The sequence below is a fragment of the Molossus molossus genome, unplaced genomic scaffold, assembly GCF_014108415.1.
Source record: "Molossus molossus isolate mMolMol1 unplaced genomic scaffold, mMolMol1.p scaffold_m16_p_15, whole genome shotgun sequence".
In the NCBI taxonomy this organism is placed as follows: Eukaryota; Metazoa; Chordata; class Mammalia; order Chiroptera; family Molossidae; genus Molossus; species Molossus molossus.
Genome location: NW_023425350.1, coordinates 46,735,454 through 46,758,711, shown reverse-complemented (window position 1 = coordinate 46,758,711; position 23,258 = coordinate 46,735,454). Strand labels below are relative to the sequence as shown.

The 23,258-nt window shown below is 42.9% G+C and overlaps 1 protein-coding gene across 3 annotated transcripts; it reads left to right on the top strand.

Moving 5' to 3' along the window:
- The first annotated feature begins 291 nt into the window (after positions 1-291).
- Positions 292-19,450, top strand: SERTAD2 (SERTA domain containing 2). Of its 3 annotated transcripts, XR_004959691.1 has the most exons (3): positions 292-566; positions 987-1,057; positions 4,000-4,169. XR_004959691.1 is itself a non-coding variant. In XM_036263013.1 (2 exons), exon 2 carries the CDS (start codon positions 18,143-18,145, stop codon positions 19,085-19,087), a length of 945 nt encoding a protein of 314 aa, XP_036118906.1. In that variant the 5' UTR covers positions 292-566; positions 18,139-18,142; the 3' UTR covers positions 19,088-19,450. The 3 variants fall into 3 exon arrangements, 1 of the variants encoding a protein (XP_036118906.1); XR_004959692.1 differs by lacking the exon at positions 987-1,057; XM_036263013.1 differs by lacking the exons at positions 987-1,057; positions 4,000-4,169 and adding an exon at positions 18,139-19,450.
- Positions 19,451-23,258: the final 3,808 nt, after the last annotated feature.

Sequence of the window (23,258 nt, the reverse complement as noted above, 5' to 3'; positions counted from 1 at the left end):
TCCTTCTCTTTAAGCCTTGAGAGAAAATAAAGGGCGTGCCAGCCGGAGGGAGCCGTGGGTAGCGCTGCCACCCGGCGTCTGCCGTGCTCTGCCTGCTCCTTCCTGCTCTTCTGGCAGCCCGAGCCCCGCTCGGCGTTTATCGCGCCTCCCGGGACCGCCGGGGGAGGGGGCGGGGCCGGGGCCAGGCGAGGGGCGGGACCCGGCGAAGGGCGGGGACTGCTGAGCCCCGGGCCGGCGCTCGCGGGAGGCTCGCTGGCCGCACGTCACTCCTGCACTGCGAGTGCTGGAGCACGAGCTGCCGCTCGTTCGGTCAGGGCGCCCCCTCTGCCCGCCTCCCGCTTCCTCCTCCGCTGCCTGCCGCCGCTGCCTCCTCCTCCACCATTGTATAATGTTCCGAGCGCGCAGGCAGAGGACGACGGAGTCTTAGCTTCAGTCTCTCCGCCTGCCCGCTCCCCGGCGCCACCCTCGGGCCCCCGGAGCTGGGTACTCCGCATGGAGCGAGAGTAGCTTGAGGAGTGGGCAGAAACCCCTCCTGATGCGTTAGTTCCCAGGTGGAGCTGCATGTGGTAAGTTCTCTGGGCACCAAGCTGGGGGATCCTCCGATGCGCTGGGCTCCCAGTGGGTGGGGGGCAGCCTTAGGACTCGGCCAAGGGCCGGGAAAACCCAGAGGGTGGAGGAGGGCCCTGGGCAGCCGCGGACCTGGGCTAGAGCAGGTACCCGGAGGCGAGCTCCCTCCGGCTGCTTCCCTGCGCCCTTGGACGCCCGGGCAAGGGCCGGGGGGACCCCCAGCAATGCGAGGGCAGATCTGCTGGGGGAAGGGCAGGGGACGGCCAGTCACGAACCGGGGTCAGGAGGAGGTCGGGAGCTAACCGGAGCCCAGCAGTGAGGCCGAGGGAGCTTGGAGCTGTCGCTTTTACAGCTGGGATGTGTGTGCGTGTTGTGGCGGTTGTGTTGTTGTGAACGTGCGAGACTTTTTTTTTTTTAAGGCTCGGATTGCTGCCGCGAAGGCTGCTTCACTTTTGAGTTCCGTGCCCGGGTTTGCATCCAACTTGCTATGGTGTGTTTCTGTGAGTTTTCCTGTGTTTTTAGCTTAAAAACATCCCTCTCCACCCGCTTTTCGCCCGTGCGCAAGTGAATTGATTTTGAATATACATGTATATTAAACTTAATGTCTCATTGGTTTTTAAGTTAGAAATCTACAAGTCATCTTGGTGACCGCCTATGACTGAGAGGGAGGGGGTGGAGGGGAGCCAGCTGTCCCAAGCCCTGGACTTTGTACCATTAAGACAGAGGGTGCTGTAAGAGGGCCATTGCATGGAGAGAAAATCATTAATTGTTCTTACGTTTTTCCTTGGTCACTAGTTATCTTACTTTTAGCAGAAGTAATAGTAATGGATTGAAATGGAAGTAAAGTTCTGGGTTTAGTCTTAAATTTTATGAAAAGATTAGATAGAGCTTGTCTTAGAATAACTTTTTGCTTTAGCACTGGGTAGTTTCCGGATGTTTCAGGAGGTGGAAAGTAAGTTTTTACAGGCACTGAATGGGGAAGGGCAATCAGACTCAGACTAGAGCAGTTTTTATTTGAATCGAATTGAGCGGCCCCAGTTGGTCTTAAGGAAGATAGTACCTAAATGTTTTCAAGCTTTGTTCATGAAATATGCTTTTTGATTTCCCAATATATGTTAAGAAATGACTATAATGTGTGTAAAGAGCCTAGAAGTTGTAGTGGCCAATAGGATCCCTGAGGCCTGAAGTGTTCAAAGTAGCTTTTTATAATTAGGGACTAGTCTCTGACAAGAGTGAAGTGGGCTCTTGGCTCCACTCAACCCCTGGAGGACAGTCCACCTGAGAGCTTCTGGGTTGTTTTGCTGATGCAGGGGTGGGGGTGGGGGGGGCAAGTTGTTCAGCTAACCAGAAGGTATGTCTCACCCTAAGGGCTCCTCCCATTCCTCCCCCTTTTTATAGCAGTCTATTCTGATTTGAGTGTGCTAGGGTGTGCTGTGAGGATGAAAATACCCATCCTAAGATCCCAGCTTCTGGCACCAGCAAGAATAGCTTGTTCATGGATCTCTGCTTTCCTGTTTCTTTTATCAATGTCTTCATTGAATTAAAAAAAAAAGTGAGAGAAATGTTAGAAAGTTTTCCTTTTCACTTCATCGATTTAGAGATGTTATATGTTAGTGTAAAATTACTTATGTTGTTCATCACATTTGGCACCCTCTAAAGTAATTTTTACTTCTTCCTCCTGCTCCTAATTAAAATGTGTATAATGATGTTGCTCTCAGATGAGACATCTTATGAAATGAATTTGACAGCCCTTTTGTTTATTTGTTTGTTTTAAACACTCAACTCTGTTCCTTGCTCTATTACAACAGGTAGGAGAGAGAACTCACATTCTATAATACCAATCAAGTGTAGACAAGAGGTGTCCTAGGGAACAGTTTTATTGTCAGGCAAGTGTCACAGCTTCTTAGGTAACAGCTGCTCAAGCTGTTTCCCTTTAAGAACTAAGAGAAGGATATTAACTCAGATTTAGAAAATCTTTGGCCTCCTATTTGCTGAATTGCTCCCCCTTGAAAGCTTTTTAAATTTAATTCAGAAGTTAAAATATAAATTTACCCAGTTACCGTGCGCTGATTATTAATGATGAACATAGTGAAATATTATATATTATGATATTTTAAAACTCACTCAAATTTGTGTAGTAACTGATCTGGCATCCACTGTTTGAAACAGTGATCCAATGGCAGAATAAGTTATAACGCTACTTTAGAAACAAGTACACATATACAAAACAGATCAAAAGGTCGAGGGGAGATTTTGAAGATACACATACAAATGCCTAAAGATGTTTTCTGTCAATAAGTCAAGTAGCAGGTAACAAATCATCAGTATCAAATTATACTAAAAGTTTACCCTCAGCCAAAACATTTTACACTTAATCACTTTAATAGCTAAGAAGGGTAAACACTACAGTAGAAACTTTTAAAGTTGTGGGGTTTTGTTGTTTGTTTTTTTTTTGCTATTGTTTCTTGTTCAAGAACACTAGGAAAAGCATGAAGCTTTATTTTATATTTAATTTATATCAGAAAAATCAAGACAGCTTTGTCAGTATTACATATAGATTAAAAATATGTATAGATAAATATGGTATTTAAAAGTATGAACTTTAATTCACTTGTAGAATTTTTTTTGTTGTTAATCCTCACCCACGAATATTTTTCCATTGATTTTTTTGTTTTGTTTTGTTTTTGTTAGAGAGAGTGGAAGGGAGGAAGGGAGAGGGAGAGAGAAAGAGAGAGAGAAAGAGAGAGAGAGAAACATTAATGTCAGAGAGACACATTAATTGGTTGCCTTCCACAAGAGCCCCAACCAGGGCCAGGGATCCAACCTGCAACCCAGGTACATGCCCTTGACTGGGATTGAACCTGCAATCCTTTGGTGTTCAGACCAACACTTTAACCGCTGAGAACACTGGCCAGGACTACTTGTAGAATTTTTTATAACTTTGCTGCTACAGAAATTTTATATTTACTGTTATGGCATATCATTTAGGAAATAGCTATATTTGCATTAGTTTCCTGGCAAAGGAGAGAGAGATTACTCTGATTACTGAGTCCCAAAGATCAGGCACATACTAAAGGCACCATAGGACAAGCTTCAGTTTTATGTAATAATGGCCTCATGGGAACAGCCACCATCCTAGGTCTTTCTATTAATTAATACTGGTCAGCAGAATATGAAAATCTAAAAATGCAGTGGCCACTGTGTATGCACAAATCATGTATTTTCTACCCACTGTTAATAAACATTCCTTAAACAATTGACAGAAGCCCACATGCTGGGACTCCTGTTCAAGTATGTGGACGTTTAATTTAGTTTTAATATTCTTGAAGGAGCCGGCTACTAACCTAAGTTGGCATGTCTTTTTAAGAGAAAATGTTGTCTCCAGTAGCCGGTGCAGTTGGTATTGAAGGCATATTTCTGCCCCCTGTGCAGATGCTGGGAACCCCCGTGAACAGAACTGTCCCCCGGAGCGCCCTTCACTCATTGTATGGAGCAGTGTCTTTCTCCATGAGCACTGTGTGGCAGTTCATTCTTTGTATGAATCTGTGAATGGCATATGTCAGGCCAATAAGACAACATTCCTGTTCTGGGTAATAAATAGACGCCTTGTGTTTTTTGTTGTTGTTGTTTGTTTTTTTTCTTGAAGATCATGAGACAAACAGAATATGCTTAGTTGTCTAAAATTTTTCTTTGAAATACAAATGAAAATTGAAAAAGAAAAACAGTATCTTTGAAAACATGATTTCTAATAGGACAGAACAGATGCTTATCTTTGAAACAAGCCCCACATCCAGGCAGTGCAAGCTCCCTTTTAGAAATTCTGCTCTTTGTGGTCTGAGGGCCCCCAAAGCTGGAAAGGCTCATTTGTCTCCTCTCAAGATCTTCTGTCCCTCCTCTGAACTTAATTGGTGATACCTGCCAGGTATCACTGAAGCAAGCGCCACAATTTGACTTATCTATTTTAAAAATTGGGGATCACATAAGCTGTATTCTGCACCCATTGCAGCGTTCAGTTCCAAGTGGAGTTGGTGTCTGCTGCTCTCTGTTCTGGCCTCTCCCACTCGCACACCGTGTGTCCAGAGCTGGCCCTGGCTCTGAGTGTGCCCAGCTCTGCACCGCCCCGAGTGGAGTGAGTTGTGCGGATTCGTGGGGTGGGGGCTGGAGGGAGGAGAGTGGAGAACCGATCTGGAGCCGGCTGTGCAACTGCTACAGCAGGTCTGACTAGTTTTAGGTGCCCAAAGGCAGCTTTGTTTCTCTAGTAACTCTGGGTAGCAGCAAACCTAAATTCTTAAAGCAAATTCATGTCTGTATTACTATCTTTTTGCCTCTCTGCAAAAAAAAACAAACAAAAAAACCCTATAGTTTGCAGAGTTACTATTTAATTTTAATCTTTTTTTTTCTTTAAAGACCTTCATAGGGTGTATGTGTGTGTGTGTGCACGTGTGTGTGTTTCACTTAGAATAGTGAAGGGGAGTGGATTCAGACTCCTAAGGACATTTTATATATAAACACATTTATAGTGGGCTGTGTGAACTTGTTGAACAAAAGTAAAAAGTTCTACTTGAATATGCCATGGTCAAAAAATGAAACACTGAAACGTCACTCTGCAGATCAACCTTTAGCCCCTTGCTCTCCTCTCCTCTGGCTGGCTGCTTATCGTTCCACACCATGCTCCTGGAGCTTCGTGCAGGCCTGCTAGAGTACCCCACCCTGATATTTAGAAGGGTTGCCGGAGTTAAACTCAGGGAATCTGAAAGTCCCAGGGTCATCTCTACTCCAGAACATGTTTGCATAAAATTCTAGCCACACTAACGAGATAATTAGGTGGCAGCTGTTTTTAAACTGATCTAGCCTCCCTGAGTGGTTATCCGTTTTATAATAATACATGATACAGATTTGCTTTTCGGATTTCTTTCCCTTTTTGAGACGGGAACCTCCATGTACATGTGTACTTCTGTGTCTTCCCGGCTGTCACAGAGAACTGAGCTGGCGGTGGAGTTCGAGCCCATGGTCTGTGGCTGAAGACGTTTTTGTGCACTGCCTCTCTGCTTGCCATGAACCTGGGGATGGTCTTTTCTGAACAGTTTTTAAAACAGATTAATTTTTTTGAAAATATTTTTACCATCTCCAGAAATGTAGGATAGATTTTACCTGGTGGTGATTGTTTGCTGTCTAAGAGTAAGTGGTATACAGATTCAAAATGCAGATTCCTCAGGTAAGACAGGCGAGATGAATTGGAATGTTGAGGGGGCAAGTGGGTAGGTTGGAGGCAGTCTCTCCTTAAAGATCCTTGAAGATCCTGGAAGCTGAAGTATTAAGAGATAGCTTCCTAAGAAAATAAATATTTATCACATTCAGTGTAGTACTCTGATTATTTTTATTGTAGTTGACTAAATGACTTTGTGTAAAGTTCTGGGGGTCATTAATTATCAATATACTGCCATCCTCCTAAAGAAATGCATTTGATCTCAAAATAGCCCCAAAGTAAATAAAAAGAAGAGCTGCCACATTTACAAAGTATTACTCACTGCCCTCAGGTTTAGTTTGTATCCTCACTTCCTTTTTCTACTTTGTGAATTATTCAAGTATATAATATAAAGTTTAAGTTGTCTTTGTAAAATCTTATCACTAGCCTAATTCATAGAAGTAACTAAAGTAAACATTCGGAGTGTGTATGTTGCTTACATGGGACAGGTATTTTACATAGAATATTTATTTCCTCCCCTTTACATGCCTGTTTTTATACTCATGTCATATTGTAGAAATTTGATAGTTTTCTTTTAAGGAATTCAGGTTTAGACCTTATAATACAATGTTTAGATTCACTCAGTAAGTAAATAGATAACATTCATCTAGTTTTTTTCTTTAGACTGCACATGGAATTTAAAAGATGAAATATGTTCTGTGTTTGTGAGGAATATTTCATAGCATGTCCTCTTTGAAGTGATTTTTCACAGTAATAAAGCATTTCAACTTTGAAAGCAAAGAAAATTAAAAACTAATCATAACCTTTAAGAAATACTTCCATAACACTTCCTGATGTAACATAGTTTTTATTTGTTTTAACTAATGTGCAATTTTATTTTTTTCACAGATTTGTTTTAGTATATTACATTTACCTGTTTTATATATCTGATAGCCCTCTTTTAAAAAACAAAAACAAACTGTCACATACTTTTGGCAAAACATTTGGTTTCTACCTTAAGCTGCCCTCCCCCCCCCCCCCATTGTTTATTGAAGGTCTCTAATGTGAGGGGGAAAACAAGGTATCTTTGGGGAAAAGATGCTACAGGAGGGTTGAAACCAGAATACCATCCAAGCAATTATAAATACAGGAGAAAACTATTTTCATTATGCATAGGAATGGGTGTGGGGTGAGGCTGGCTAATTTTGACTGGCACATGATCTTAAGGAGAGAAATTCACATCTAAGAGTTCTTTTTCTTAATGTAATGAGGCTTTAGATTCAGCTAAAGATGTGTTTCTGACACCAAATTAGCATGAAGTAGCATCATTATTTAAATTGTAATGTATTATTTATAAAAATATTACAATGTTCATATTTACCAAGTTTCAAATGGAAATATTGGTGATAATAGTTCAATTCATATGAACATTATTACTGAACATGCATCATAAAACCAAAGTTTATAATTTGAATAGAAAGATTTCCAGCAAGTAGTTATATAATAACTTGCTCCATTATCTCTCCAAGTTTAACTGTGTTGCATTTTATAATTAAATTACTCCTCCTTGATATCCTTCATGAAGTTTTCCCATATAACTCTCATATTTGTTCAGTGTGTAAGTAATTTCCTGATATTAAGAAGCAATAGGATTATTGAAGCCTTTCTTTAAAAAATATTTTTTCTTTATTGATTAGAGAGAGAGAGAGAGAGGGAGGGAGAGACAGAGAGAGGTAGAAACATGGATGAGAGAGAACATCAGTTGGCTACCTCCTGCATGCTCCCCCACTGGGGATTGGTCCCACAACCTGGGCATGGGCCCTGACCGAGAATCAAACCAGTGACCTCTTGGTGCATGGGTGGAGGCTTAACCACTGAGCCACACCAGCCAGGCTGAAGGCTTTTCTATACGAGTAAAATTCTTAGTGTTTACTTTGAGACTCATTGTGTGGCTGAGACTCTACCTTAGTACCCCAGTGGAAATTCTGAACTGTTGGCTTCTCTAAGTTCACATCTTATCACATGGGCTTGTATATTTATTATTGTGTGTGTGTTCTCACTTCAGAAATCCTCCTGGAATTTTAAACATGCTTTTTGAAACATCAGTGTTTCTTATGTACAGGCAACAACCTTTTCTACATACAATACTTCCAGAACCATAGCATAATATAATTTAGTTTGGCCTTGTTAAGGCTCTTAGCTTGCTTAGCAGTGTCCTGCAGAGACCAGAATTTGGGAACAATCTTGGAAATGTGTACACTCTGAGAGATCTGTAGGTAGAAATTGCTGTGAATAATCAGACTTCAGGAGTGCCTTGTTGCTCTGCTGCGCCCCCTTGTGGCTAGATGTGGAGTGCTGTCTTTCAGGGCTTAAAGGAGTTCCGACTCCTACTGGGCACGCTTGTTTACTACGTAGAGCATTAATAGTTTTCTTCGGTGTAAAACAATTGTCAAGTTAATAAAATAGTTCTTGGTGAGAGTGTAAATAGTTTATTGTGCTTACTTGATTTTCTAGATTTATAGACTGTTAAAAATATGTATTGGCATATTGTATTTTTTAAACTTTTTATTGTGGAAAATTCCAAACATACACAAAAGTAAAGGGAAGAGTACAATGCATCCCCTTGTACTCATCACCCAGCGTCAACAGTTATCAACATTTTGTCAGTCTTGTGCCATCTACACAGCCAGGTTTTTTTGTAGAGTGTTTTAAAGAAAGTTCCAAGCACCGTATCATATTGAGTATGTTTTTGTTAACCTTAAGTTCAGAAGCTGTATAATTCTGCCCAGTCTTTTCTTGAAGTGTGTGATGCTTTAAGCCAGAATCCCTAGGTAAAATAAAAGAATTGTTAGCATTTCCACTGTCTTTGGAAGAAGGTGACTGGTGTCCTTTACTTCATAAGAGTTAGGTTTAAAACCTAAAATTCCCAGCTGTTGGAGAAACCAAAGAAGGATATTAGAAAAAGTTTATACTACTTAACAGTTACACTCTAAAAAGCCCATTTTTCTTTCCAGATGTTTATTAATCAGGCCATAATTTATTCCAAAGAAATATTTACTTGAAACATTATCTCTCAGAATTTGACTCTGTTTTGCCTGCTAAATGCAGTTAGTTGTCAGGCTTTAATTTCTTTTCTTTTTTCAAGAGAACAGATTATATTTAACAAACCAGTAGTGTCAGAAACTATCTTCAACTTAATACAAGTGTGTAAAAATCCTGAGGGGGGTGAGGGGAGGTAGAGAGTTTCTTTAAATGTGGACTTTAGAAGACTTCCCCAAATAGTAAAAGTGTGTGTGTGTGTGTGTGTGTTTAATTCACTTAGAGGTTGACTTCCTGACCAAATTTTAGTTTATCTCCAGGTTTTTGAGGTGCTGTCAAGAAAGCAAAGAGGATTGTTCCCGTCGGTCTCCTTGGAAAGTCATTGTCTGGTGATTAATAAGCAGCGGTTGGGTGCCCCCAGCCCAGAGCCCCGGTGCTGGGAGAGGTGGGAGGAGGCGCTGCTGCAAACAGTGGTGTCGGGTTACAGCTGCAGAATAGCGCCCCAGCTCGCCCAACTGGCTTCATCTAGTGACTGGCTTCATAATGACATTGCTGATTTGTTGGGGAAGGCTTTGTCTTACTTACCAATTAGTATGGATGTTACTGCAGGGACCTCATCCTGGATGAGCTTTGGTTTAGGAGGGAAAAAAGCTTCCCAATCTGGGCAGCTTTAGGGGTTCTGTTACTGACATCCCTTGTCTTCTGGGAGCCCCTACCTTTGTCTGTAACTAATAGGAGAGGCTTTCCCCCCAGTGAAATGTTGCCCCTGTATCTGCCATTCCCCTAGGCCAAAGGCAGTCACTTTGGAGTCTGAAGACAGCCTTTGGGAGTGCTGGTCCTCCCCCCTTTCTCTTGGAGGCTCATCAAATTGCCACCCAGACGCTTGGGGGTGGGGGGGGTGGTATACTGCACTTGCCACAGCATAACCCATGCTTGGATAGCAAATCCTTGGAGGACCCTCCTGTGTCTCTCTGCTCCTGCCAGCACCACCCCACCACGTCTTTTTGGGGTGGTCTTCTTGTTCTCCTGGTGTGTTTTGTAGTTGACACTTGGGGGTGGGAGGGTGCTAAAGCATAGGTGTTATCAGATTTCTGAATCGTGTGTTTTCTAAGGTGTAGTCTTTTAACAGTGTAGAAAGTTGTCTAAGCAAATGTGTCTTCCGCCTGTTGAGGTGGGATCGGCTTTTCCTTCCTGCCTGAGAGCGGCTGTGGGACGGGGTCTGAGGTGGAACCGTTTCTCAGGGTCCGCCCGGGGGCTGGCCGGAGGCAGGTGGCCTTTGTTAGGGACAGCAGCTCTTTGTTTGGACCACCTCTAAGGAAGGATCCAAAACACACCTTAGGGCAACGGTGTGGGGTGAGGAGAGGAGAAATGCGAATCTTCTGTTTCAGAAGTTGTCTCAAAACCATTTCCGGCCAGCCCCTCTCTTTTGGTCTTGGAAGTCTGTCACATACAAAATAATTTTGCCAGTGGCATCCTTTCTTCTGTCACTACCCCTAAAAGAAATGGAAAGAATGTGTTTCCACTTAAAGGACTTTGGGTTTTGGTGACAGGATGTCAGAGTGAGGAAAGAGCCTCCGCTGTCCTCTTTGGAGACACGCATCACTTCTTAGCTTCTTTCTTCAAACGAGGTAGATCCGTGAGGACACACCATTGTCCTGAGCTGTTGGCATTGCTGTCGATGCCTCATTTCTGATTCGCCGTGTCAGCATTGACACTTCTGGACTCTTCAGCAACCAGTGGTCACCCTTGTGGTCACATTGGACAGTGGAGTTGAAGAGATTAGGGATGTGGCTTCTTAAAGCTCTCTTTTGAATTAGGAACCTTTTTCTTAAGAGCTATAAACTAGTGTTTAAAAAGCTGTGTTCTTTTTTAAAGTATAGCATACAGGTCCTAAGTGTACAGGCCAGTGACTTATTCCAGGGTAAACACCGGTGTCTTCTCCACCCAGGTGAGGAAGCAGAGTGACCAGTTCCGCAGAAGCCGCGTGCCCCACTAGTAACTCCCTCCCCGGCTGCACACACCAGGGCTGAGTTCTGCCTTGTTAGCTGACTTTTAAAACAGCATGTCACCTAATCATGAAGCCTGCTCTCCTCCCGAGAAGAGAAAACACTAGATTTCTACTTGTCATTTACTAGTCCAAAAAGAATTTGGAACAACCTTGAGATGTTTCAAAGTAATGCCTCTGGGACCCCCATGGCCAGCCTGTGTGGACAGGACAGGCATCCCTCCATCGGGTGGTGCTGAGCTGGGAGCCGTTTCCACGCCCTCCCCATGCGCAGGGACAAGTGCCTCCCCTCTTTGCTGTCTTTTTGACCATGTGGTCAGTCTCATCTTTCCCAGTCATTTTTTCCCTTCAGAAATTTGGGACTAAGCTATCAATTTTGACCCCTTTTAAAGACCTTTTGTAGCATTAGTTCCCTGGAGACTGAGTAGGATGAGATGGAGGGTTTTCCTTCTGTCTGGGGTAATGACTGTTGTTTGGGATGAGTTAAGGTAAAGCATAATGCAGTCTTTACATCTTTTTTTTTTTTTTTTCTTGGACCAGCAAAGTCAGAAAACCAGAAAGGCAGCCCTGGTGGTGGGCTGAGGGGTCCCCATTCAGGCGTCTCATAAGCCCCAGCAGCAACCTGTCAGTTGGCGGCCACCAGGCTCTGGGCCTCTAGGAACCACACGTGGCCACTGAGGGCTATGGTAAGCTTGCAGGTTAGAGCAGTGGGTTTTGTTGTTTTGGGGGCCAACAGAAGTGGTAGTCAGCACAAGTAGAATATATATTCTTAACGTAAAAATCATGACATTTGCCCTGGCTGGTTTGGCTCAGCGGTTAGAGCATTGGCCTGCAGACCAAGGAGTCTCAGGTTTGATTCTGGTCAAGGACATGTATCTCGGTTGCTGTTCGGTCCCTGGCCTTGGTTGGGGTTGTGTGGGAGGCAACCAGTTGATGTGTCTGTCACATCGATGTTTCTTTCTTTCTCTCTCCCCCCCCCTTCCACTCTGTCTGAAAATAAATGGAAAAATAACCTCGGGTGAGGATCAAAAAAAATTATGACATTTATTTTGACAGTCCAAATAACATTAAGGAAAGGGATTTTTTAAAATTGTTTTTAAAACCCCAGGCATAGCTTAAATATGTAGTTCCAAAACACTGAAGTAGAGAACCTTTTGTTTGTTTGTTAGATGTTTTTATTGATTTTAGAGGGAAAGGGAGGGGGAGAGAGAGAGAGAGAAACATCTATCAGCTGCCTCCTGCACACCCCCTACTGGGGACCCAGCCTACAACCTGGGCATGTGCCCTGGCCGGAATCGAACCTTGACCTTTTGGTCCCTGGAATGACACTCAACCATAAGCCACACTGATCAGGGCTGGAGAACTTCTTTGATCACTTTTTTTTTTTAATATTTGCATTTTTTCCCCTTGACGCCTTAAAAATGTAAAAGCTGTGAAATGTTACTCTTTTAACACATAAGTAACTATTTCAGTTCCTTTTTGGACCTGGGGCATAAGGCCTCACTGCCAGTCCCTTGCCCTGAGATCGCAGCCAGAAGAAGCTGGGCCCCACGGAGCCGGTGGCATCTGCTGTCAGTCTGAGAAGCTGCGCCTTATCAGCACCACCGAGCCGAAGGCATCTCAGTTCGGCACAGTCTTTGTTTAATGTCAGTGGTCGGTTGCCGTCACAGGAATGCTGTTTGCTGTTCTTTACTTGCTTAGACATGAATAGGGAAGACCTTTGGACTTGAGTTCAGTTGAGGAAAGATATTCTCAGGCTTAAACATGAAATGGCCAAATGGGGAAAAAGAAAGTCATGTTTCTCGAAGTGAGGTCCCCAGACCAGCATCACCTGGAAACTTGTTGGAAATGCAGATTCTTGGGCCTCACATCAGACCTGCTGCATAAGAATCTTGGGGTGAAGGGCAACATTCTGTGTTAACATGCCCTCCAGGTGAGTCTGATGCTCACCCAGATTCCAGAACTCGGGAGAGGCATTCACAGGAGAGCTTTCTGAGCAGAGCTTCCTTGCCCACCCTCTGTGTCCCAGGTCCCAGTGGACGTCCTTAGCCAGCTCCCCTCTACAGCTGTCACCTTTCCCTTCTCATACCCTCCGTCCCTTACCCAGTGCCCACTCAGGGCCAAAGACACGCACATCTCTGCCTTTATTTACAGTTCTTCTCTAGCTGTTCCTCATTGTCTTTTCTCGTTCTTTCCATTACCATTTACTTTTACAGCGACTGTTTAGAGAGCATCTTTTGTGTGTCAGGGACTGTCCTGTCCTGAGTACAGTGGTGAATGAAGCACACAGGCTGTGCCCTCACGGGGCACACCAGCTGGGTTGAGAAACACATTAAGAGACCATCTCCCCTTAAATAAAAATCTCAGATCCTATCTCTAGCAGTCTCCTGATCATCCCAGTCCATAATAATCTCCCAGATTTCTTACTGTGGGAGTCACTGAAAATCTTGAAATACAAACCCCCAAGTAGTCAGGTAATACCATCTGTTTCTCCATCCTTTTTCTTCTGAGGAATCTTTTAGTGACATTTACTACTTTTGATCCTCTGCCCAAAGGGATTATAGCTTTTGAGGGCAGCCAGGCCCTTCTTAATGAAAGCTGCACCATTGAAAGCCAGGTTCAGTATATAGTTTTATTCAGTATTAAACTTTATGGAAAACTGAAAGAGAAGTCTTCATTTACATTGCTTCCTATGAATTTTGTTCTTTATTTCCAAATTTTTATTTGCTGTAGTTAGTAGTTGCTAAAAATTACATTAAGAAATTAGAATGCTGGAGTTCATTTCTAACAAACGTATTGGAGAAGGGAGGGTGTCTTATCTCAAACCTTTCATTAAGAGCCACTGAACATTCAATGGAAGAGTGCCTGAGGTGGTGTAGGCTCCTTTGTGTGGGCAGAAGAGGGAGGGAGCATCCACCTCCCTCCTCCACTTGGGGGTCTCTAACCAGCCCTGAAGCTCAGGGTCCCTTTTGGGTCTTTGAAAGATTGGGTAGAAAATATGGGTTTGGGGCTTGGGAAGAGACCAAGTAGGTGTGACGCCTCAGGATGGCCTAGAAACCAGGCTAGGCACAAGCCCCCCTTCTCAGTGAACTCCAGGCCTTGGGGCCTTTCAGACAGGAACAGCAGCACACCCCCTCCCTCATGTTACCTGGAAGCCCTTAATGAACTCCAGCTACTACTCAGTCCTCTAGCTGCAGCCTAGGGAGGCCTTTTAAAAGGTCACGTGCCTCTCCAATAGCCTGCTTAAAGAGCTATTGTTATCTCCTTAGAGTGCCTGGGAAGGAGGCTTCTAAGGAGCTGGCCACTGGCTTCAGCCAGCCCGAACTCCAGGCCCTGACACATCTTTGGCTTCTTGCCTTCAGGTTCTTGAGAAGCTTGTATTTTCTTGTTTGAACTGTGCCCTGCTCCAAGAGGGCACAGTTCAAACACTGCACTGCGAGTGAGTTCTTCTCACTTCCCTCCCACTTCTAGGAGTTGGAGGCCTCTTCTGAAAACAGTTCGCGGGAAGACTCGATTCCAAACAGTGTTAAGCAAACTTTGGGCAAACTTTAACATTTTAAAAATTAATTTTAAGTAAAAATATGGACTTGATTTTATTATGTTGCATTTTATTCCTTTCTATAAGAATGTAGATAGAAATAGGATTACAGATCATAATTGTGTGTATTTTGCAATCTTACTGGGAGTGTAGAGCCAGTTTTGCCTCATAAAAGAAGGAGAGAAATGAAGGCAAACCTGCTTTGAGACATACTCTGTCATGGGTCCTTATTTACACATTTGAAAAGCATCCAAGATTCGATTTGTCTGTCAATTCCTGCTCACAGATTTTGCTTACATGGGCCCTCCTCCTGCCCAATCCAGACAACATTACAAATGTCTAATCAGGCTTTTCCAGATCAATGGGGTTATCACACAGTTATGACCAGCTGGACCATTCTAATAAGAAATCAGGTGCTGCTTCCGTAGAAGTCTCTCTGGAAGCATCTCTTCACCTGTGGGAATTCTGCTAAATGCCAACAGTATTGCATGCTTTGTAAATGTTTGTGTTCCATAGAGTCAGTGATCATTTCTAGCGAAACATGAGTTATTGAGAAAATCCTGTCATTTATTCCGGCAACAAGTCTTTAAAAGACAGTTCTGTATCAATGACTAAAAGAAAAGGAAACGTCTATACTGCCTTAACCTAAGTGTTACCTTTTCTCAAGAAAGCCAGTAAAATTCAAAGAGGTGAAGAGCTTACTGACTTGTTTTCCGTTGTGGCCTTTAGGACAGTGTTTCTGAAACTTGCTCTGATGCAGAACCATCTTGTTTGGTTTATTCCTCCTTCATAGACTGATACTTCGGTAAAACACAATGAAAATTATTGCTAGAGAAATGAAATAAAAAGTACAAAGATGTAAAATAGAATCCTCATTTTTTATTAGATTTTATTAAGATACGATTACTCTTAAATTTACTATAAAAGTTTATAAATAATACAGACTTCATTGTGGACCAGTAACAGTTCACAGACTGGCACCATCTACGGATCACACAGTGAGAAACACTGTTTTAGAGTATACATGTATGTGTATGTTACTGACAGAAAATCTGTGTGCCCCGGGCTTCAAAAGGCCAAACCTCGAAATCTCAGAGTTTGGAGTAAGGAAAGGTTTATTGATTCAGAAGGTGTCAACCAAGAAGATTGGAGACCTATTGGTGCCTCAAATCTATCTTAAGAAAGTACAGAATTCAGGCTTTTCTTTAAATGTGCAGGGAAGGGGAAATGGGTATGGCTAGAAGGGATTGACCACTGCAGACATCTAGGCGCCAGCAAGGGTCCAAGGAAAATTGTGCTTAGTCTGTTGACCCTAGTTGATGTGAGTCCAGTCAGGAGATTCCTGCAGATCTTTGATAAACCATATATACTTCCCTTATCTCTTTGAGAGAGGCACCTTCTGTTAAGGGGCTGTTTTTGTAAAACTCAAGCCACAAGTAGGACTCCTCTAGTGATTAGCATGTCTGTATGCAAGACTAAGCAGGTGCTGTTAGCCTGAAGGCCATGGGAACACAGCAGGCTTGAACAAGATGGAGTCAGAGAGGCGGAACATTTCTCTCTGTTGCATGTATGCATTTGTGTGCTCTGTCATGTGTTTCAGTGTCTTGGGTCTGATCAAATTATAACATACAACATAGATCATCTAACAGCTTTGCATGGGAATTAAATGTACTTAGAGAGCTATTTGGCAAAAGTGGAATTTCTATGGGAGTTTTTATATGCTTAAATTGTAAGTGAATACAAATAGTATAACTGTGGGTACAATGATCTGTTTTAAAGCACAGTTGTCCAGTAACAATTCTAAGATATATAAAGTAGAAAGTGTTTTGCAGTGTGAAATGAAATAACTTCCTGTCCAATTTACACTCAAGTTTACATGGGCATAGATACTGTAGATAGGAAATATCCTATGCAAAGTGCATATATACAAATGAGACTTTCAGCACTAAACATTAGGACATGTTTCTGTCATGGGAGGTATTAGATGAGCAAGTGGTTACTATCATACCTTCCTTGCCTTAGGAAACAGTTAATTATGGGATTGGTCTTTGGTTCTAATGACTGACAGCCATTTTCTTCACGTTTATAAAATGAGGGAAAGTGTGTCAGACTAGTAACTCCATATTTTTATGTGCATTAACAAATTCTTGAGCTGATTCTGACATTGATGAGTTGCAGCTGCCTCATCTTTCTCTCCTGGAGATTGAGGCACATGAAGGTAGTCACCCCAAGGGGGACTTGTGTGCCAGGCTCTGTGACCACCTGTATATCTGTCCACCTTGACAGGTAGCATGGCCTTCTTTAACAAGGTGTTGGAAGGAATTTCTGTAAAGTTTTATTATGCTTAGCCTTATTCCTTTAGGATGAGACTCATAATTCAAAATGATAATGAGGTGTAGGAGAAATTATTCAGCCTCTTGAAGACCAGGCTTTATTCTTCTGAGGGACCTACTGCCTGGCAGAGTGCCCAAGACGGCATCGATGCAGAATGAGTTAGTGAAGGGTTGAATGAGGTGCCATCAAAATCAGCTGAAACAACTCAGCAAAAGGCAAGTAACGTTTAGAAGAAAGATTGAAGAACCACAAGGCACTAGCTTGTACATGAGGATACCAGAAAGGATGAGGGGCACTGAGGAGAGAATCACGTCGTGCCCGTGGGTCAGTGTGTAAGAGAGGGTGGCAGAGCAAGCACGGGCTTGGCTAATTAGAGCCATGTCTCCTGGTCTGGATGACACAAGGACAGCGTTCTTGATTCAGTAGTTAGAAATTCAGGCGTATGAGGCCAAGTCCAACGGGCTTGCGATAGTCTGTTTAGACCGTTGAAGCTCTGAGAGGAAGGCCCACTCTCCAGACGGTGCGGCCAGCTGGAGGCGTCTTGGCTAAGGCCAGGGCAGGTGAGGAGGCGCCTTGGTCCAGGCTGTGAGTGTCACGCAAGGTGGGCCAGGAGCCAAAATCTAACCCATTTCCAAATGCTCAAGGTCTGTTAGGAGATTGTTGTTTCTTTGAAATACATATATATCTTTGGAGTCATAGAGTAAGTATTTTGTTATGAAATGTCTCAGGTACCCAAACAGCAATCAGAGCACATTACTTTCCAGTTAGTCCATTTGCATTCAGACATAACTGTGCAATGAAAGTGGCCTGGAAAACTTGGGCTGGGAAAGCTACATTCCTCCACTTGATTCTAGACTGAAAAGTGGTGGCAGCTCAATCACTGTGGTCATTTACACAGGCCAAATGCTTCACCACGTGTCGCCAAACGGACAGAAGGGCTCTATGCATAATGAGGAAGGAAAAGGCGTTTTGAAAGCACACACTGTTCTACCAAAATTATATATGTTCCCTCTTCTCCAACTTGGTTCTTTTAATCATTCAAGATATGTTCAGGCTGTAACCTATGACACCTTTATCTGTCTAGGTCATAGCATTGTAAGTGTTTTCTTGGGCTTTAAAAATAAACTTGTTTGGGGGATGGAAATGGAACCTGCATGATAATGTTAGGCAAGCGAAGGAGCTGAGAAAGTCAAAATCACGGTTTCCATGGTAACGTTTAACTTGTCTGGGTCTACACATTTCCCAAGAAATACATTCACTAGACTACGTAGTGATAAAAATTGCTCCACAGGCGTACAAAAGTAGATTTTCCGATTCTTTTATTCTAAAAAGTCTTCCCCCAATTAATCCATCTGTTCTAACAAAAAAACTAGCAGAAGTTCACATCCTAACCTCTGAATCAGCATCTTTTTTATGGTAGCAGTAAGTTTTCTTGTGATTAATTCCATTTCCGTCCTTTCTCCTTTACAGATATATGTTGGGTAAAGGAGGAAAACGGAAGTTTGATGAGCATGAAGATGGGCTGGAAGGCAAAATCCTGTCTCCCTCTGACGGTCCATCCAAGGTGTCTTACACCTTACAGCGCCAGACTATCTTCAACATTTCCCTTATGAAACTCTACAACCACAGGCCCCTCACAGAGCCCAGCTTGCAAAAGACCGTCTTAATCAACAACATGTTGCGACGGATCCAAGAGGAGCTCAAACAGGAAGGCAGCCTGAGGCCCATGTTCACCCCCTCCTCCCAGCCCAGCGACTCGCTAAGTGACAGCTACCGAGAGGCCCCGGCCGCCCTCAGCCCCGCTGCGCCCCCGCCTGCGCACCCCTGCGACCTCGCAAGCACTACACCCCTGGAGGCCTGCCTCACCCCAGCGTCGCTGCTCGAGGACGACGATGACACTTTTTGCACTTCCCCCGCCGTGCCCCCCGCGGCTCCTACCAAACTGCCCCCTCCAGCTCTCCCTCCGGAAAAGGACAGCTTCTCCTCTGCCTTGGACGAGATCGAGGAGCTCTGTCCCACATCTACCTCCACAGAGGCCGCAGTGGCAGCGACTGACAGCTCGAAAGGGGGCGCCGGCGAGTCCAGCGCCCCGAAACCCGAGGGGCTCCAAGAGGGTCGCCCCGACGACCCGAAACTGATGGACTCTCTGCCTGGGAATTTTGAGATCACCACGTCCACGGGGTTTCTGACGGACCTGACCCTGGACGACATCCTGTTTGCAGACATCGACACGTCCATGTATGATTTTGACCCCTGCACCTCGGCATCCGGGACAGCCTCGAAGATGGCCCCCGTGTCTGCGGACGACCTCCTCAAGACTCTCGCCCCCTACAGCAGCCAGCCCGTCGCCCCAAGTCAGCCTTTCAAAATGGACCTCACAGAGCTGGACCACATCATGGAGGTGCTCGTCGGGTCCTAATCCCAGGGACCCCGGAACTGTGCCCCCAGGCCCTGCGAGTGTCCCTGCGCCCTGACAGCTCTCCGCACTGTGCATGCACCCTTGCTTGCCTTTTTCAGAGAAAAAGAACATTTTACAAAAGGATCACACTAGTTTGCTTTGAGCAGAGTTGGAGTGCCTTCATCCAAGTATGACCACTTTTAATATGCTTTTTTGAGTGGTTCCTCAGAGACCTACTACCCTGGAATAGGAAAGAATACATTTGAAGACAATGTTGCTATATCAAATGGCAAAAATAAACAGTTCAAGCAAAGCACAAGGAATAAGTTGGGAAAGCTGTAAATTGCATGTGCATATTTGTCTATTTTTTCTATAAGTTTTATTGCAAGAGGTAAAACAAAGAAAAAGTATATATATACATATATATACATATGTGTGTGTATATATATACATATATATACATATATGTGTGTGTATATATATATACATATATATGTGTATATATATGTGTGTGTATATATATATTATTTAGATAATTTCAGTACCTTTTCTGGCATTTTTGCCCTGTATAGGTTGACTTGGCAATTCAGCCTTTTTAGAGGCATTAACTCCTCGTAAGTGTTGCATTTACATGGCTGTTTAGAAACTGCTGCCCAAATTTATTTTATATTTTTGTACAGATTCTGCAGTTTATGATATTGTTTTTCTAAAAACAAATGCTGTTTATACATATGAGATAGCTATTTTGATAGGATTTGCTCACATAGTTCCTGCAAACTTCAGATGTACAAGTTGCACTTGTACTTTTATAGCATTGTAATGTTTTATATGTGTTTGGTGCAAAGAGAAAATTGGATCAAATCAATCCGCAGTTGACGTCCCCAAATGCAGACACACACACACACACACACACACACACACCACTTTAAGAAAGGGCCAGGCAATATCACACCCAAATTTCACAAGCACTGACCTCCTGGCATGAATACCCGCCAGCACTGTGACTTCCAAAGCCAGAGCCACGTCTGCTCATCAAACTTGCATTAAGCAGTTGGCGGGAGGTTGCCGTGGAGCTCGGGGTTTAAGTGATGGTTCTCTTTAGCTCCCTCTCTTGAGGGGAAGATTACCGAATACTCAACTGTATTTATGCCAAGTTTGTGCTTTTAATTGTTTTTATTTTTTTTTTTTAAACAAAAACCCAAATCTTTACTTTTTGGCATAATTTTTATGACGACCTGAAATTTTACATGTGAACAAAATTTTATGAAAAGCAACCAACCTCTTCTTGGAACTAAACCCTTTTAATGCCTAGGGCTCCTAAAGAAAAAATCTCCCCCCGAAGGTATCTATCATGTTGCCCAGTTGTCTTTTCCAGCTTCCCTTCCCTAGAGCTTTCGTTCCCTCTGTCGCTAAGTGCTGAAAATGGTATCTTCATGATCATCACAGTGAGCTCAGCTCACCTCTGCCCAGCCTGGGATGCACTCTTGAAATAACCGTGGCTCTTGAACCTGGAGTTGGTCCCATTATGTCACAGCTTCCAATCTGGTTGCTTTCTTGAATCAGCTGCTTTAACTACACTTTACAAGGCTGTTTTACCCAAATATGCAGACAGGACTTTCTATGCATGTTTCTCCTCCCAGCCCCCCACCCCCAAGGACACTTGAGAAGTAGCTTTTTATCCTAGCAGTGTACATTTAATTTTAAAATGTTTGCATTGTATCATGCTTGTTGCCGAAATTGTTTATGGCCTTTTCCTTTCTGTTTTTTCTTTCTTCCAATGGTACTTTCGCTGGTTACATTCTATATTGTTGAAATGCAGATGGCTTCTTTAGGAATAACTTTTATATTTATTTAAGAATTTTTAAATTATGGGATTTGTGTTGTTGTTGTTGTCTTTGTTGTTAGTCATTTGTCAATATTCAGTCACCAATTCTGCTCACTTCTTGCCATGGATAAAATTTGAGTCTTTCTGGCCAATTAAAAAAGACAGCTTTATAAAATGGCACTTTAAACAAGCCATAGATAGTTTTATTTTTATAATGCACATGGCAAAACAAATACTTTTGTGATGAAGGAACTGCTCATCTAATCAAAAGATTCATCGTATATGCTATGATTAAATCTTTCTACATTTTAATTTACTTCTCTGCCCCCCCCCCCACTTGAATGTGTTTTTAAAGGCTACTTATCAGCTCAGTAGAGCAATGACAAACAGATCAAATTGCTCTTGTTCTCCTACAAGCAACCTCCACCCGGACACCTCTTACTGCTACAGATGTGTCATTTCCTTTAGTAGGACCAGGGACCACATATAGTCAAGGTGAGGGTTCTTATAAATGCTTCCAGTGTCACTGTGCCTGTCCGTTTTAAGAGCTTCCTTTTTCTGTGGAGAACAAGTCAGCCCAGACGCCATGCTTTTGATAACTGGAGGGCCTGGAAACCCCCCCACGTGCTGCACACTTATGCACGTGTATGCATACGCAATAGTGCTGATTATTCTGAACAATAACAGGGTAAGGCAGTTGATTTGCCATTGTTAAAAACTGATTTACAGTAACTTAGAACAACTGTACTTTGGTTGGATTAGCAAATCGTGTGTTTAAACAAATCCCATATGTTGGGCAACAGTTCAAATGAGCACAGTGAAGTGTTGCCCAAACGTGGTTCTCTGACTCTCTCATATGTGTAAGGCTAGGCTTCAAAATCAAAACAAAACCAAAAAATCAAACCCAACAGCAGGCAAATGCTTGTTAACTCTGCGCACCCTTGCCGTAAATTCTTGATTTTCAAGGTCTTCTGAGGAAGACATGGGAAATTTTAAAAAAGAACAAAACCATCAAGTGTTCAAGTTATCTTGATGTCTGATTTTTCCAAAGTGATGTCCCAACAGGGAAGAATGTGAGCCTGTATGTCATCTCCACATCCCAGTTTGAGTGCGGGACATGCTCCCAGATGCCCCCTGGCAGCAGTGCCTTCCCCTTTGTGAAGGACACCGCATGGCAGCAGGCAGGCAGGCAGTTCGAGGTGCCTTTATGAGAAAGACATGCTGGGTGGGGCTGGGAGAGGACAATTATTGACAGTGATGTGCAATGAAGTGACAAGATGAGAGCAGAATATTAAGAGCTTTGAATTTGAAGTGATTTTTTTTTTCATAAGTTATTTATTCCTTTTTTTCTGTGTAAATATATTTATTTTACTGTGGAGCTCTAACATCTGGATCGTAACATGTGCAGAATGTATGGTAGGAATGTATTCTCCTGTAGGAATGTCAATCTGTATTAAAAGGGGGTCCAAGCCAGACCCCTGGGTCTTCTCATTGTATGCACAGTCCACATTCATTTTTACTCTCTTCTCTAATATGGGTCTATTTGAAATATGCAAAAGGTATGGATGAGGAATGTTTTAATACCTCCAAATTTTTAAGAAAATCAAGCATCAAAGGGTTGATATTTTTTAATGTTTTTTAGTAGCACTTTCTCTTTCTGACAGAGGGGCAACCACACAGACACCCTTGTTCACACCGAAAGGTGAGAACTAGCCAGAGCCTCCGCTACACCTGAGTGTCTTTATCAATTGAGTTTTTTATTGCCATAGCCCCTTGGAGTGTCCCAACTGCCCTGAGGTCAATCAAGGAAAATTTCTTACATAAATAAGCTCCAAAGAGCCAAAGTATCAACTTACGGATCGTTTTTAAAGCTTAAATTTATTAACCACCTTTGTGGTAAACAATGAATTATGAATACCACAGGGCAGCCTTCTTAAATGACAGATGTTAAAAAACACTCTACTTTGTGCAGCAATTGATATTCTCTATATGAATTGTCTTAATTTCAAAACCTTGCCGTTACAAATTGGGCCTTTATATGTTTCATGAAAACATTGAAAAGAGCATATTTAACCTGTTCTGGCTGTAAATGGTTAACTTCCTCTAGTTGCGGGGGACAGCAAGGTATATGTGTCCTGCTTGTGTACAATTGTTTTCAGTGCTTCTAAGAATGAGTCTAAAGTTTCTTGAAAATTAGCCAGGATTAAATGCTATTGCAGAAAAAGCCAATAATAATTTTGGACGTCTTTTGGGGATAACAAGTTTGGAAGAGAAGTGCAGTCCATACAAGCAAACAACCAAGATTTTGGAAAAGATGTACATAGTGACATGTTTGGTGCATGGTTTTTGAGGAGGGATTTTGTCTAA